The 16295-nt window shown below is 46.1% G+C and overlaps 4 protein-coding genes across 6 annotated transcripts; 3 read left to right on the top strand and 1 right to left on the bottom strand.

Annotated features, from left to right (window-relative positions):
• The first annotated feature begins 1003 nt into the window (after positions 1 to 1003).
• On the top strand, positions 1004 to 2813 carry LOC108013094 (phospholipid scramblase 2-like). 3 transcript variants are annotated; one of them, XM_017078736.4, is made up of 3 exons: positions 1004 to 1160; positions 1479 to 2258; positions 2318 to 2813. In XM_017078736.4, the coding sequence occupies exons 2-3, from the start codon at positions 1506 to 1508 to the stop codon at positions 2555 to 2557; spliced, it is 993 nt and encodes a 330-aa protein (XP_016934225.3). In that variant the 5' UTR covers positions 1004 to 1160; positions 1479 to 1505; the 3' UTR covers positions 2558 to 2813. The 3 variants fall into 3 exon arrangements, with proteins under 3 accessions (XP_016934225.3, XP_016934226.3, XP_070853012.1); XM_017078737.4 differs by having other exon boundaries at positions 1013 to 1164; XM_070996911.1 differs by lacking the exon at positions 1004 to 1160 and adding an exon at positions 1253 to 1354.
• A 262-nt stretch (positions 2814 to 3075) lies between these two features.
• Ubc4 (ubiquitin conjugating enzyme 4) lies at positions 3076 to 5429 on the top strand. The gene is made up of 3 exons (XM_017078740.4): positions 3076 to 3508; positions 3745 to 3897; positions 4530 to 5429. The coding sequence occupies exons 1-3, from the start codon at positions 3446 to 3448 to the stop codon at positions 4911 to 4913; spliced, it is 600 nt and encodes a 199-aa protein (XP_016934229.1). The 5' UTR covers positions 3076 to 3445; the 3' UTR covers positions 4914 to 5429.
• A 242-nt stretch (positions 5430 to 5671) lies between these two features.
• LOC108012493 (SANT and BTB domain regulator of class switch recombination) lies at positions 5672 to 9303 on the bottom strand. The gene is made up of 5 exons (XM_017077901.4): positions 8347 to 9303; positions 7085 to 8024; positions 6532 to 6769; positions 6254 to 6479; positions 5672 to 6195 (listed from the first exon to the last, which is right to left on the bottom strand). The coding sequence occupies exons 1-5, from the start codon at positions 9273 to 9275 to the stop codon at positions 5844 to 5846; spliced, it is 2685 nt and encodes an 894-aa protein (XP_016933390.3). The 5' UTR covers positions 9276 to 9303; the 3' UTR covers positions 5672 to 5843.
• A 738-nt stretch (positions 9304 to 10041) lies between these two features.
• Positions 10042 to 16289, top strand: LOC108013360 (nascent polypeptide-associated complex subunit alpha, muscle-specific form). Its single transcript, XM_017079181.4, has 2 exons — positions 10042 to 14174; positions 14527 to 16289. The coding sequence occupies exons 1-2, from the start codon at positions 10459 to 10461 to the stop codon at positions 14588 to 14590; spliced, it is 3780 nt and encodes a 1259-aa protein (XP_016934670.3). The 5' UTR covers positions 10042 to 10458; the 3' UTR covers positions 14591 to 16289.
• Positions 16290 to 16295: the final 6 nt, after the last annotated feature.

The raw sequence follows: 16295 nt of genomic DNA, 5'->3' as shown, positions 1-16295 counted from the left end.
TTCCACAAGTCGATGGTAATACACCCTTAAACAATTAGTAAAAGATGCAAACAAGATATAAATAGTATTTATTTTATATTATAAATACGTTATAAATGTACGTACTATATAAAAAAATATTTATTTTACAAGCAACAATTTTTTTGGGTGGTCCCAATTTGCTCCCTATAAAATTTCAATAGAATTTTAAGAGTTCTAATTAAAATCTTTAGCTAATGCACTTTAGAAACAACAAAAATACATATAGTTAAGTTTATTTATTATACTGATTTTTATCAATTTAGCTTATAACTAATTTCCTTCAATTGAGATATTTGATTTTAAGTTAGGATATGGTAGGATATACCCCATTGTGGCATACTTCTTATCAAAATTACGGTATCCTTTGAAAGAGTATATCAAGGAGAGCAGGCGAGTGGAAGAGCATTGCATATAGAGAGAAAGAGAGAACCGGCATTTTTTGTTTGCATCGGTCACTCGTTTTGTTTTGGGGGCGAAACGAAAGAGCGGCGCAAAAAGGGGAGCACAAGCACGTGTGGCCAACAGGCAAAAGCCAAAGAGTACAAGAATTGAGAGACTCTTCTGTTTGAATACAATCTCCAAATGTTCGATGGGTTATTTTTGTTATCCAAAAATTGGGGCTGTGTTGGTCTGAGAACTTCCCCAAACGCTTTTTGCTTCTGCTGACACGTTTTATTTTTCTCGATCGCCATTTGTGCGAAACGTGAATTTCGGTAGTAAAAGGGAATGATAAGTTATAGGTTTCCAAACGGGGAGCATACCCTATAAGTAGGTCTTCAGGTCTCTATCAAAACTTTTCAAATTTCAAAATTATTATGTTTGGGATAGAAGGCCTACAATTTTTAGTTAACAAATTGAAATGATGATAAAAAAATTAGATAATACATGAAGTTTTGATGGAATGGGCTAATAGTATTAACTTAATACCAATTGAAAACTGTCATTGTCAATCTGTTACACCTCATATACCCATTTTTACCATGGGTACCCCTTATATACACAAGATCGTATGGCGCATAATTAATGCTTGTCTATTATTTTCGGTCTGTTGCCAGGGGAGGCCCACGCCTTAGAAAATAAACTTCTTATTTTTGTTTATAAGAGGCAAAACTAGTTTCGAATTTCCGACCGCTGACAAGGTAGGTGAGCGTAATAGAACCATACCACTGAGGTCACAAGAACTTCGATTTTTATGAATTCTGTGTTCAAGATCAGAGACGCAGTGGAAAATAACCTTAGTTCTGTGCCAATGAAAAGCTGCGGCTGATTGATGCGATGGTATAGGGGTTACTGGGTGGCGGATTTTGATCCGAAACCTATATCGAATGATGATGTAAATAGATCTTATAATATTCAATGTTTTTATGTTGAAAACCTGATATAGTTATCTGGTTTTACCTTTGCTTAATTTTTGCCATTTATTTATTTGTGATTTTTGTTATTCCCTTTGTTTTCAGAACCCAGTTCTTTAAACTGGAATTTTCATGGATTCCAACCCTGTGGCGGTACAGATTCCTGGGGCCAGTGACCCAGTTTCCCAGATATCGTCCCCAAGAGAGACTGAAAATCCAAACCAAGTGGGAGATGGACATAGTGCACCCCCATTACAAACCGTCGAATGTTATCCAGTTCAACCCCTTAAAGAACTTCAAACTACCAATGGGTATCCCTCGGAATTTGTACAATATCCCTATTCACCAGGACAACAACCCATAGTCACTCAACCTGGATTGGGAGCCGGTATAGCACTAAATGGATTACCCAAAACTGAAATACCTCACTGCCCACGCGGATTAGAGTACCTGGCAAACGTCGATCAGCTTCTGGTTAAGCAGAAGGTCGAACTTCTCGAGGCCCTCACTGGATTCGAGACCAATAATCGTTACTCCATTCAAAATGTCCTGGGTCAGAAGGTGTTCTATGCAGTGGAGGACACCAACTGTTGCACCCGTAACTGCTGTCCCGAAAGACCCTTTCACATGAAGATTTTTGATACCTATCTGAAGAACGAGGTGATCCACATGCACCGTCCTCTGGGCTGCTCATCTATCTGTTGTCCCTGCTGTCTGCACAGCATTGAGATATCCGCACCACCTGGAAACGTGGTAGGTAAAATCCAGGAGGAGTGGTCCATTTGCAGACCCTGTTTTCGTATCCTAAACCAAAATGGAGATCTCGTGTTGCGCATCGAAGGACCCGCTTGTTTTTGCTCCATGTGCTGCAAGGTCAACTTTAATGTGGGTTTGGTCTTTCCCTTAATCTTTTACATTTAATATTTATTTTTATATTTCATCAGGTGATATCTCTTGATGGTGAAAAGGTAGGCAGGATCTCGAAACAGTGGTCAGGACTTGCCCGTGAGTGGTTTACCGATGCAGATATGTTTGGGCTCACCTTTCCAATGGACTTGGACGTTAACCTAAAGGCAGTTCTACTGGGCGCAACATTCCTAATCGATTTTATGTTCTTCGAAAAGTCTTGTGAATGTTGTCTTAAGTTTGCAGATTGCTGTCTCAATTGCCTTAATAATACTTAAATTACGTTGATTGGGGGGAAAATTGCTTATCTAATGATGAGACTGAAAACTCAAAAGACTGAAACTTGAGTCGAAGTTTATCTGTATCCTTTGTTTATAAACTTATAGCAATAATTATTGTCGCGTTGGCAGGAAATTTATAAATGTGTATCCGTAGTTTTTATAATCGTTAATATTGTTGTATTTTTGTCATGTTTATATAGATTAGGGGTAATCCAAGTAAAAGTTTATTAAAATAAAGAAAATAATGAAGAAACACCTATTAAAGATATTTAATAATAATAATTTCGAAGAAAGATTGAACTAAAATATTCAAACACAACAAAATAACATTTCCTGATAATTTTTAGTATCCTAAAAAATGACGGATATATCACATTCACTATACATATTCAAATTTACTTTATTCTCAAGTCGATTTCGATTTCTCGCGCCAATTTGCAGAACCTCCATCGATAGGCCAATCGATAGGAGAGCTTTCAGAATTTTTGGCATGCGGCGCGGCGGTCACACTAAAAAACAAAAAAAAAATAGCACAGGCAAAATAGTCGTGCTGAGCGCTGTAAAAAGTCATTTTTCAGAAATTTAGGATATCGAGTTTTGTTATTTATTGTGTGCTGGTCGAGCTCGTTGCTTCGACAGTCCCCACAACCGATCTAGCGAGGAGCGACCTTGGAGGCCACCAGCCAGTCGTAATTTACGCAACGCAACACAAAATCAAAATCCGCAAAATTGCACAGGGGCCAACAACAAAAACAGTGGGAGAATAGAACAGCGAGGAGAAGAGGAGAGGCGGAGAAAGGAGAACGTAGAACGGAGAGAACAGTGAAGAGAGTAGTGGAGAAGAGGAGAGAAGAGAGAGAGAGCCCGAGAAACAGAAGAATCATCATGGCGAACATGGCAGTGTCGCGGATCAAGCGGGAGTTCAAGGAGGTGATGCGCAGCGAGGAGGTGAGTGTTCCGAGGACCAAGGACGATGGTGGCCACTTACCCGCTCCCTGGGCATCGCCCGCTGCACCACCCCTAACTGGGCTGCAGGGGGTGGGGTCCATGTCCACGGACTTTGGTTCCAGTTTTTGGCGCGCTTCTTGGTTTCGTGTTTGATTCGTTAGATATTGAGTTGTGATATGTAAACACCCGTTCCGCACCGATTTCTATTTAATACTTTGCTTTGTACTCCCTGACAGATCGTCCAGTGTTCCATCAAAATCGAACTGGTCAACGACAGTTGGACAGAGCTGCGCGGCGAGATCGCCGGTCCGCCCGACACGCCCTACGAGGGCGGCAAGTTCGTCCTGGAGATCAAGGTGCCCGAGACATATCCCTTCAATCCGCCAAAGGTGAGTGGGCAATACTGTCGTCCGAAGGATTCATCATTTGGAGATCTTAAAGCTCAAACCTCCTCTTTAAATCATACTAAATTCCAAAATTTAAATTATAAGTGAACGATCATTTGATGAATGGATTCATTTCAAATATATTTGAACCTCTTAGAACCTCAGTAATCATGCAAAACGAATTATTCTTTTAAAAAAATGTTCTTTTATAATATTTTATCAAAGGTTTCCTATATATAGGATCCAAAGCTAGTTCATCAAGAGTTATTACTAGAGACAATCAAACTTTCTGTAAGCATTGAGGCCTATTAATGTTAAGTAAGCCCCAATTCAACACATTTTCACTATACATTTTAAAAACAAGGAGGAAACTATAAACTGAAAATATAAATTTAGATTATAATAGAAATAATTATGTTAATAACACTCAGCAATACAAATTTGTGTTAATAGATAGATCTGGAATCATAAAAAAAGAGTAGATTATAAAATACTGAATAATTCAACTGGATTTAGAACCAGACTAAGAGATTTGACTCACAATTTTTTGTAGAACAAAACTTGAACACTAAAAAAACCATTTGTTTATAAGTTTTTTAATAAACACGCCGCTGACAAAACGTTTAACTCCTCAGGTTCGCTTCATAACGCGCATATGGCACCCGAACATTTCGTCGGTGACGGGCGCCATTTGCCTGGACATCTTGAAGGACAACTGGGCAGCGGCGATGACACTGCGCACTGTACTGCTGTCCCTGCAGGCGCTCCTGGCCGCCGCTGAGCCAGATGATCCGCAGGACGCTGTGGTGGCCTATCAGTTCAAGGACAAGTACGACCTGTTCCTGCTGACGGCCAAGCACTGGACGAACGCCTATGCGGGCGGTCCGCACACCTTTCCCGATTGTGATTCAAAGATCCAACGTCTTAAGGACATGGGCATCGACGAGCATGAGGCGCGTGCCGTGCTCTCCAAGGAGAACTGGAACCTGGAGAAGGCCACGGAGGGCCTGTTCAGTTAGCTTGCCCCAGCCACACGATCATCAGTACCATTTACGGCGGCGGCAACACCAGGAACACCGGCAACTTCAGCATCAAACCTTCAGATCGGCAATCACTCTAAATTCTAGTACCCACACCCCACACAAAATCATTTTCGTAAATTTATGTCCACAAAATGGCATTGTCTTGTAACTATACCAATTGTTTGTTTTTCCGCTATATCTCTGTTTATTGTGCACATTTTGCCGCTGGGTGGGTCACCGAAAGGTTGAGCCTAAGGCCATGCCCGCGCCCTATCAAGCATGTGTTATGCAATCGAACCCAGGGTTCTGTTTCATTTCCTTACGTGCAGTCGCATTTATTTGCTGGCCCCTTCTTTAATAATACTGTTTTTTCCATTTCAACCATAATTTATATTACAAAAAAAAATTATTTACAAAAATTAAATGTGAAAAAGAGAAGTGTATAACAAATCGAAGTCTTTGTAAATTGCGTTAAGTTAATAAATAAATAAACAAATATTAAGAAATGCTTAATGAGAAGTTATGATTTCGTTTGTGGAGAGACTGAACACTTAAAATCGGTTTATTGTAAGACATGCCTAGACTGAAGAAAGGAAAATGTAATTTACCCTAGCTTGAGAAATGTAAATTAATATAATTCACGTTTAGTTTACTTAAGGCTCAAATGCCAAATCTAAATAAATCCCAATGCATTGTAAATTATCAACGAAATTTGTGATAATCTAACATATACAACCAGGAACACATTGTTAGAATGCAATACAATTGTTTATATATTTTTCAACATTTTCAATAATTTAATTTGTTCTACATTTGCATATGAATATTTATGATTTGCGCTAAATATTTGACTAGTTATCTGTGACTAAATATTTGGTCTACGATCGTTACTGGCGAATGCAATTAACATCTACTCAAATAGGATTTCTACTTGTGCTTTTGCTTGGACATGACGGAAACGGAGGATCCACCGGTTGTAATTGCGGATCCCAGACATGTGTTGCTGCTTTGGGGCAAGGAGAGGCCAGTGGCATTCGGTCCCTGGATGTTGTGATGGCTGTGCCGCTGCTTGAGCATCTCCTTCCACTCGGACTCCAGACGCACATAGGAGCCACCAAGCGGTTGGGCATTCTGCACCAGGCACTGATCCGTTCCGGTCTTCTTGGTCACATAGTTGGCAACCTGCTTCATGATCTTCTCCTCGAAATCTCGCTGGTGATCCTGGTTGCTGCGGGCCGACAGCTCGCCGGACCAAAAACGACCCGATACATCGGTGGGACTGCTCAGATAGTTCAGGTAAGTATGGTACATTAATATCCTAATCCTGCTAATCTTACCGCTTTCGTGATTTTTTCCCACGTGTTTTCCGGGGGGGAGGACGATGCTCCGACTCGCAACCATCGCTACTGGAGCTGTAATCTTCATCATCATCGCGAACATTGCGCATGCGTGGACGCAGGCATCGGGCATCATCCTCGCTGGTGGACGTCGTCTCGGAATCAGTGCTGGTGTCCATTTGGTAGCGCGATCCGCGCATCCGACGGCTCACCCGGTGGTTGGTCACTGGGAAAGAGAGATTGTATGTTAAGACATCAGCTGGAAGATAACTACCCACCTCTCTTTAGCACACTGTCCATGCAGAGCTGCGGTAGGAGACCTTGACGACATCTCTGGGGAGTCAAGGAGATCCCCTGCCAACTGGGACTGATCTCGCCGGCGGCTGCCAGTTCTTGGATCCTCAACGGTGGCTGCTCACACAAAGCATAGTTCTCGCCCACCAACTGGGCTATGGCCAGGATGGCTCGTTCACGATCTGTTTCCACCAGGACACTGTGCTCACGGAACTGACATCCCTACAAAAAGTGGAAAAATAACTATTACAAGCGATTGCTCAATGTCATGTTAAATATTTTGTTTGTAATCTGTGATAGAAACTTAAGTTATTTATTGTTTTGTTGATTTTACCAATAGAGAATTAGAGTTAAATATTATTAATCATAAAAAAAATCAGATGAAATCTGACCTTTGTCGTAGCTTTTAAATATAACCAAAGCTTATAACCTCTGGTTAAGAGATGGTTTATCTGGAAACCCATCGTAACATGACATTGAAGAATCTAATCTTAATCATAGAGCTTTAAAATAAATTGTATTTAATTTTATACAAACATTTGGTCCCGGCAGGGTCTCATAGCGAAAAGCCTGCTGACCGCAGCAGGAGAAGCGTCCAGCGGGTCCGGCATTGCCCACGGGACCCAGGAAGTTGGGTGTCTCCGGATGGAAGCGGCACCAGTGCATCTGGTAGACCGGAAAGTGAGCCTCGCAAGTGCAGCAGTAGAGATAGTGGCAGTGACCCCACAACTTCCAGTATACCTTCCTCCAGGACTTGAGCTCCTTGAACAGCTGAACAATGTACACGCTTAGATCCCAGTTGGTATCCCGCACATGGTGGCTCATCAGTTGGCCCCAGCGATTCAGCCGAATATTGCTGGGCACGCAGCTCACATAGGATTTCATGGTGTTGGTCACGCAATTAAAGCATCGCGAGCATCGAAACAATCCCGACATGCTGTAGAAGTGACCCCTCAGGGCTTCCGGATCTGGTTCGCTGAGGGACTGAATCAACTTGGTCCACAGACGAGGCGTCACTCTTTCCTTCTTATCCCTCACCATCTCCAGCTCCAGATTGGTGAACATGGCCGCCAGTCGGGTGACCAGAGCATCATTGAGGCACGAGAGATTCGTGGATGTGCGGACCACCTCGCTGAGATGGGCATGACAGAAGGCCAAGCACTCGAGGAGCAGAGGTTCCATCTGCAGAAAACTGGCGGACACCAAAATGGGCACAACATTATTGCCATCCAACTGGGGACCCGGGCTCTGGTTGGGAACTGGAAGATCCTGGCTCTGGGCACTGTGCTTGATCCACTTCATCAGCCAGTCGAAGATGAGAATGTCGCAGTGCACCGAAATGTCCATCTCCTCCAACCTTTGACCCGCAGTCACGTCCGCAAAGTAGCCCATTTTGGTCACCAGGAGGTGTTGCGGACAGGTGAAGTCCTTCGAGGTGTTCTTCACCTCGTCGCAGACGTGGATCACCACTTCCGGTCTGGCATAAAAAATAAGACAAGGGAAAAATAATGTATCAATTTAAATTGATTCACGAATTTCTATTAAGGACTTTTTCACATAAATGTGTATCACCCGAGGGTGATAAAATATTAACCGTGAATTCTTTAGGAGCGGACTGCGGATGGGAAGTAAATGTGCCGCAACTTCTTTAGAACACTAACAACCTTTTTTAAAGAATGTAATGTTCAAATGAGCCACTCGTTTAACGTTTAATAAAATTAAATATATGTAGAAAAAAAAATATTTTATAAAAGGATGATTACCAAAAAAATTGTTGTCTAAAGATCTAAGATACTTACTCCTTTCTCTCCTGTCTAGCATGCTTGCTGTCCTTAACCAGCAGCAGAGATTTGCGTCTGCCAGCGTTCAAACCAACTGGCTTGGGAATTGGCTCCTTGATCATTGCCCGCATCATACTATTGGTGGCTTGATCCGGATGCAGTGCATCTCCTCCGTGATGAGACTGCTGCAAGCAAGGAGCCGAAGGAGTAGCTGCCGGTAGGGATCCATGTGAGTGGCCCAGCTCCATTAAGGATTTGGATATTCCAGGGGGAAGAGGAGCCGCCGGGGGAATTAAATTCGAAGTGGGAGTGGGCGATGTCGGGGTGGGAAGCTCCTTGGGTGGCTGGAGCTGCTTGGGTTTATTCTTGCCATTCTGCAGCTGTGTGGGCAAGGGAACTGGGCAAATGAAGGCCAACACCGAATCCAGGACACCCTCATTGATGACCGCATCCAGTCGCTCGCCCAGTTTGGGATGCAATCCTCGATAGGTGGACTCTAGACGGGATGGGCGGCTTTGGTGACTATGTCCCGAACGCAGGACACTGGATTTCGCCTCCTGCAGCAAACGACTCTCGTCCGTGTGGCGAATACTGGAAGTCCGGGTGGGACGTCGTAGTCCCAGCAGTGAGTTGACCAGCGGATTATCCGCCAGTTGGGCAAAGTCGAACTCATCCTTTTTGGAATTCCTCTTGGTTGCGTTTGGAGGAGCATTGCCCTCCATCGGCGGCACCGGCTCCCTAGTGTGTGGTTTCCCCATGTCGGAAGTAGCCTTCGCTATCATATCGTTCACATGACAGGACAGTTTCAAAAACTCTAGGAACTCGTTCAAACTGATTTGAAACTCGGCGCCATTCCCCGAATCGATGGATTTCTGGGCGGGAGCCGGTGGCGTTTCCTCCGGCTGGCCAGCCGAGGAGGCTCCCTCGTCGGAGCCCGATTTCTGCATCCTGGCCCATGCACAAATCAATTGGGATTGGCCACTATTGATTGATTTGTCCGTTGCTCTTAACAACAGTGCAGTTCCAAATAAACAAAATGGAAAAAACAATGCAACTGGTGACCCCAATTGATTTTTCAAACGTATTTATACCATCGAACTTTGAACTCTTGTATATACTTCTCTAATAAAATGAATATTTTATTCAATATTAATATCTAAGCTTTAAATTTTTGTATAGAATAAATTAATTTTTAGTTTATATTTTATATTATTGTTATGAATGAATTCCTAAAAAAAGCTCTAATGTTTTATTTGTGTTACAATTGCTTTCCTAGCTATGAATATTTTTATTCAACAGTTTTATTTATCATCACAGAAATCTACCTCGTTACAACTAATATAAATCCAGAAGGGTTTGTAATGCCTTAATTTTTAAAGAGAGACTAAATGGTAAGTAACTTTAAAAAATTAAAGTATTTGCTTATATATGTTATATCATACATTTATTTATGTATATTTATTATATTAGTTATTATTAATTTCAATTTCAGTTCTCTTGAAATTTTTGAAAGTTCGTTACGAAGTCGATGGCCACCATATCGATAGGCGAACTGGCCGTTATCTCTATAATTTTTTAGATTTCGCTCGTTTTTTAAAAACGATTACCGGAAGTATCGATACTTGCCTATTCGACTAGCGGTTATCGAGGACACGTTCTATCGGCCGCAGCTATCGCGCTGGGTCCAATCGAATATGTATACATGTATGTTTGTATGTATACATATACATACAAGAATTCATTGATTTTGTCAACGTAAAACACATAGTGCAGCGGCAGTTAAAACTGTATGCAGTAGCACGGCCAACTGAACTGGAAACCCTGGAGCGGCACAAGTGCGGCGGCAATGCGAACGGACTGAAGACAGAAGCCCCTGAGCGAAGGCTTTTACCTGGGCCGCTGTCCAATCAGAACGCTGCTCCCAATCAGAACTGGGCCGGGGGCGGGGGTGGCGAGAGCGAAAAATCCGGATACGGGGGGCAGTGGCAAAAAAAAAATAACACAACACAAAAACACAAGAGCCCCAATACGACGAGCGTGGTATAGCAATAGCGATGATGATGGCAAAATGACCAGGGATCTGAGATTACGGACCACGGACCACTAGCGGATACGGGATACGGCCGTAAAATGCCCCGGAACACTTGCAGGCCAAGTGAATGCGCTGCTAGCCAGGATGAACCGGAGGCCAGTGCAAATAATAACAATAATAACAACAACAATAACAATGAGGGCATCATCAAGCAGGAGCTGGAGGCGGCTCCGCCAGTTTGCCACCGGAAATCGGAGCGCCGGAGAGTGGCCCGTGATATCTTCCTGGTCTTCGAGGAGCAGACCACCCGGCGCCGGGGGAAGGGCGCCCGGGGCAAGGCCACCAGGGCCAAGCAAAAGTTCGGTCACCTGAAGGTGGCCAATACGCCGCGTATCAATAAGAATGTGCTGCGCGAGATCAAAACGGAACCAAAGTGCAGCCCGGAGGCAGTAACGCCGGTGGCTGCTGCCCCAGCAACTATCACACCCATTCCCGCACTGAATCACCTAATCCCCCCTCCGCTAATAGCCCCGCCCAATCCAGTCCTGCTGGAGGAGCACCAGCCGCCGCCAGCAGCCAAACCCTTGCCGCGAACGGCGGCCGTGAAATTGGAAACCAAAACAACAGTCACACCCATAGCCACTGCATCCAATGTGGCGGCATCCAAGCGGATTAGTCCCAAGCCCAAGGCTCCACCACGTGTTCCGGTTGAGGAGGAGGAGGAGGAGAAGGCGGTGTCAGCAGCAACTCCTGCCCCCCTACCGAATCCTCAGCCCGTTTCTGCACCCTCCACCTCGCCCACGACGCCCAGCGTCAATCCCATCTTCCTGTGGGTCAAACAGGACGATACCCGCATCGTGGAGGTGCGCTGCGAGGATTACGACAAGCGGAACAGGATACGCCTGACCAAGACGACGAACGGCTGGCGCTCCATGCCGCGTACAGATGCTTCCTCAACTAGGATAGTCAAATTCTTCCACGGCTCTGCCGCCCCACTTATGAAGGTCAAGCGAGAGCAGCACCTGCAACGATTGGAGGAGGAGGAGGAGCACCAGCATCAGCAGCAGGAGCTGGAACAGGCAGAGGAACGCGAGCAGGAAGAGGCGGAGCAGCAGTTGCCCAACTTGGGGCAGTCTCTGCTTCACGATTGGGATGACAGTGCCACGCAATTGCCGGACGAGATCGAGGAGGAGGAGGAGGACGAGGAGGAGGGGCAGGAAATGGATCCTGCATTGCAGCAGAATGGCCACCTGACCACCGTGCTCGAGGATGTGGTGGTTATGCCGCCTGCCCCAGAGCCGGAGATGGCGCCCACGCCCTGCTTCGATGGTTTGCTGGACAGCGAGGAGACCAATGCCTCCACCAAGGCCACCAAGACCAATACGCCCACATATCAGAGCTCCACGCCCTCGCCGCTGCAAATGCAGCTGTGTCCCAAGACGGGTCTGTTTTTGCCCAAAGGAGATCTTGCCCTGGTCCAGCTCCCCGAGGAGGATGTCCTGCAGGTGGAGGAGGAGGAGGACAAGCCACTGAGTGGAAACGATCCGGTGGAGTGTTTCGATGCCAATACCAAGAATCTGAAGGATCTGCTGGACGATGCCGATGATCTGCTGCAGAATTGCAGCAGTGACAATGGCAGCAGTGGAGCAGATCTGCTCGACTCGCTGGTCAAGCGCAGCTGCGAGGATAATCTCGTCCAGGAGGCAAGCACTGGCAGCGGGAACAATCCGCAAAACTCCTCATCTTCCGGCGACGAACTGAGTTCCTTCTGTGTGCCCGATCTCGACAAGGACCTGCCCAGCATTCTCAACATGGACAACGACGATGCGCCCAAGTGTCTGTCCTTCAATGAAGCCGGTGAGATTGAGGGCCTTAACGGAGAGCTCTTCCTGGGAATCGAGGCCTTTGAGAAGCAACAGGAAGCGGTGGCCACCGAGCCGGAGCCCCAACCGCCCACTCCGGCGACCGTTGAACTGACCCAAACGCCTACGCCCACACCCACGCCCGAGAAGGAGAAGGATAAATCCTCCGGAGTCGATGAGACGCCCAAGGATCTGAGCTACAAGAAGCGCGAGGAGGTGTGTCCCCCATCCGAGTCGCGGAGTCAGTGTGCGGTGACCTCCAGTTCGGATATACTCAAGTCCCCGGATCGGGATCTCCAGGTGCCGGCCAACTCCATACCTGCCGAGGTGGAGACAACCTCGGAAACCATTAAAAATCTCATACTAGAGCAGTTCCTTAAGCTGAACAACAATCCCCAACAGGCGGAGCCCATGGATCTGGGCAAAGCTGGCCGGGATGGTAAACTCGAAACGGTCGTCATCGACGACGAGGAGGAGGAGGAGTCCAGTCAGCCGCTAAAGAAGCGTCCCAAGGCCAGCATCAAGATGGACAAGGATCCCGACGCACTCACCCAACTGAAGATGCTGATCAGCAATCCGCAGTGGAAGGTCCCAGACCCGATACTCGTGCCAAAGGATCGCCTAGGAGCGGTGCTGGCCTCTCCGGCCCGAGAGATTCCATTGCTGCTAACGACCAGGCCGGAATTACGTCTTCCCGAGGCCTTTGCCTATCCGGAGATCATCCAGAATCCCAATATTTTGGTCGTGACCATGGAGCAGCTGGAGGCCATCCTTAAAACGGAATCGGAGCAGGCGAACAAGGTGACGAAAGACCCGGATCCAGTGATCGTGGTGCCAAGCAAACCGAGGAGTCCCAGTCCAAAGCAGACACAGCCCAAACCAGTGCTTGTTCAACCCAATCCGCCGCCAGCTGCTCCGGTGGCGCCCACACTGCCCTCGCCGGCGGATTCCAGTCTTTCCACGGATCTGAATGCCACTACGCTGGCGCTGCTCCAACAGATGCTGTGGCTACCCTACTTTGGCCAGTTGTCACAGGAGCTCTTCAAGACCATCAAAGATCCGCTGGGACTGCAAAGGAAGTTCATGAGCAATCTGCTGCCTCTGTACAACAGCCAGTTTGGCCTTCAGCATCTGGACGAGCTGTACAAGCAGTGTATGAAACAAAAGCCAGCGGAGGAGCAGCCGCAGCCCAAGGTGCCCACTCCAGTGCCTCCTCCGGTGGCAGTGCCTCCACCACCTACCCAAAGTACAGCGAGCGGATCGAATGCTTTTAATGGCTTCACCAATCCCGTAGAGCTGGCCCTCATGCAAAAGCTGCTGCAGCCGCAATTGCCGCAGTTCCTCAACTGGGAGGCAGCCAAGGAGGCCTCATCTTCCTTATCCTCTGCCGCTGCCTCCTCACATCATCATCATCAGGAGCACAAGCGACCAAGAAGGGAAACCGAAACGGAGACCATTGGCAATCTGACCAAATCCAAGCCTGCTTCCGGTGTTCCAAGTACATCTGCTGTTCCACCCGCCGTTGCGCCTGCCCCGGTGGCCACCACTACGCCTGCGGCACCAGCGCCGGCGGAGCACAAACCCAGACTGACCATCAAATCGCTCTCGAACCTGCTGGAACCCGAGGCGAATGTGGTACCCCTTCTCAACGTGCCCTTCGACGGAATGCGAGGGCGTCCTTCCATGCACAAGGCCATGCCAGATCAGGCCAAGGGTGACGCAGGAACGGGACGCACCCTACGCTCTAGCAAAGCCTGCGTCACCTATAATCCTCTGGAGCAGGCCAAACAGCAAATGCACCCAGCCGCCGGCTCCCAGCAGCAACGGAAGCGGGGCAACATGCTCGCCCAGGATGTCCAGCAGCAACAGCAGCAGCAGCAACATCTAGCGGATGCGGCGGCGGCAGCCGGAATGGATGCCAACTCTGCGCTGTGGCATCCTCTTTTCGGAAGGTGAGCAATTTTATAAAGAATACCTCAATATTAGATATTAGATGTATCTACAGGCTTTTTATTTATTCAATTTTCATTATTACATGTTTTTTAATCGCAAAGTCTGTCTTTTAAAATTACTCAGGCGTGTTTTCCCTTTAAGTCTCTATTTATTATTCTTAGAATCATATGAGTCACACTGTGATCATAAGATCGAATGATCTTTACAACCTCCTATAGATAATTAAATTATTTTTTGCCCTGGGTTTATAAAATGTTAAGAGGGCTGTTAAAAAATTGTATATGTATATGAAGTCTTTAGAGAGGCCTTTAAGTAAGAGCCCGTACTAATTTCAACTGCCTTCTCTTTCAGCAATCCCAAACAGGGCTACAACAGCCCCTGGCAGTGGACCACGGTGACGGCCTCTGGCGAATGACAGTCAAGCCGGGCTCAAAAGGAGCCAGCACCTGCGACGGGAACAAGGACGGCCAGCTACGAGGAGCAGCAGCAGCAGCAGCAGCAACAGCAGCAGGACTACAGCAACTATCATGCCTCCGCTAAGCAGCAACAGCAGCAGCAACAGCAACCACAGCTTCCAGCAACCAACAATCAAAACCACAGCAACAATAGTAGCAATAAATTTTGTTATCCTACGGCGGCGGCCATGGAGAATATGTTCCAGAACAATCAGATGGCGGCCGCCGCCGCAGCACGAGAATCACTGCTGAATTCTTATCTGTATCAGAAGGAAGGCGAAGCCAACTACATGTCGGAGCAAAGCTACTGGCAGCAGCAGCAACAGCAGCAGCAGCACCAACAGCAGCAGCAGCACCAGCAGCAGCAACACCAGCAACACCAACAGCAGCAACATCAGCAGCAACAGCAACACCAACAGCAGCAGCAGCAGCAGCACAAGCAACTCCAGCAGCAGCAGCAGCAACAGTGGAGCGGCAACAACGGCAGCAACAACAACCAAAGGAGCAACAACTATGCCAACAACTATGCGGCGGCGGCAGCTGCCTCCATGTACATGCAACACTTCAATCCCTACATGCAACAGAAGGCGGCGCTGCTGGCGGAGAAGGCCGCCCAGGCGGCGGCGGCAGCGGCGGCGGTCCAAAACAGCAACGGGAGCAATAAGCACGGACGCTTTGGCGGGGACTACGGCTAGAGTCCACTGGGTTCACGGTTCATTCAACCGGATCGAAATCACTTGCATATTAACATAAACATATAGGCATATATAACACATACGTGTAATAATAACTATATATTTAGAGGCATCGTATAGGCCGTTTTACCGCCAGGAATTGGTAAAGGATAAACCATGATTTTCCTTTAATTTAATACACAGGAACAGCAACAACAACAAGGTAACCGGAAAGCAACAACAATAATTTATAAACAACAAAAACAAGGATGAAAAGAAAAAAAACAGAAAACAAAAAAACTTAAATTGAATTAGTAAAAATTTGTTATTGGTAGTTTGTTAACAAAAAAAGAAAAAACAAAGATGAAAACGATAAAAAAAACACGATAAGTGAACAAAAAAGTAATGTAGTAGAGCGACGAGAAAGCTGAAGGCAAATGAAAAAAACCTAATTATTGTATTATTGTTAACCAAAATCTATTATTATTATTATCTCAAGCTGCGTTATATTATTATTATTAACTCGTGTGTCTGTACATAGCGTTTTTATCTAGATGTATTACACTTAGTGATCCCCACCCGAACCCGAAACCGATCCCCATCCCAAGATCCCATTATCCCGACTATCCGACCTATCGCCAGGACAATCCTCGGACCCTCCTTACCAAAAAAACAACAAACAAAAACCGCAGCGCTAAAAGGCAAACAACCAATTTTGTATTCATTCCGAAATGTGTTTTCTTTTTTGTTTTTACTAGTTATTACGCCTGATTATTTATGAACACGATGGAAATGAAAATGGAAATCCCTAACATGTGCAATCTAACATTTATGTTCTAGATACAAAAAACCAAAACACAAGAATCACAAAACTTATTAACGCGAAAATGGCAAAGCAAAAAGCATGATCATGAAAATGAAAAATGGAAAAATAAAGAGAACCCTTTTAGAGAATTTCGCTGATAAAGGCAACAGAATAGCAAAATGCAAC

Source organism: Drosophila suzukii, chromosome 3 (genome assembly GCF_043229965.1).
Source record: "Drosophila suzukii chromosome 3, CBGP_Dsuzu_IsoJpt1.0, whole genome shotgun sequence".
Lineage (NCBI taxonomy): Eukaryota > Metazoa > Arthropoda > Insecta > Diptera > Drosophilidae > Drosophila > Drosophila suzukii.
Note: the sequence above shows the minus strand (reverse complement) of the source record. Positions and strands in the feature narration are given on the sequence as shown.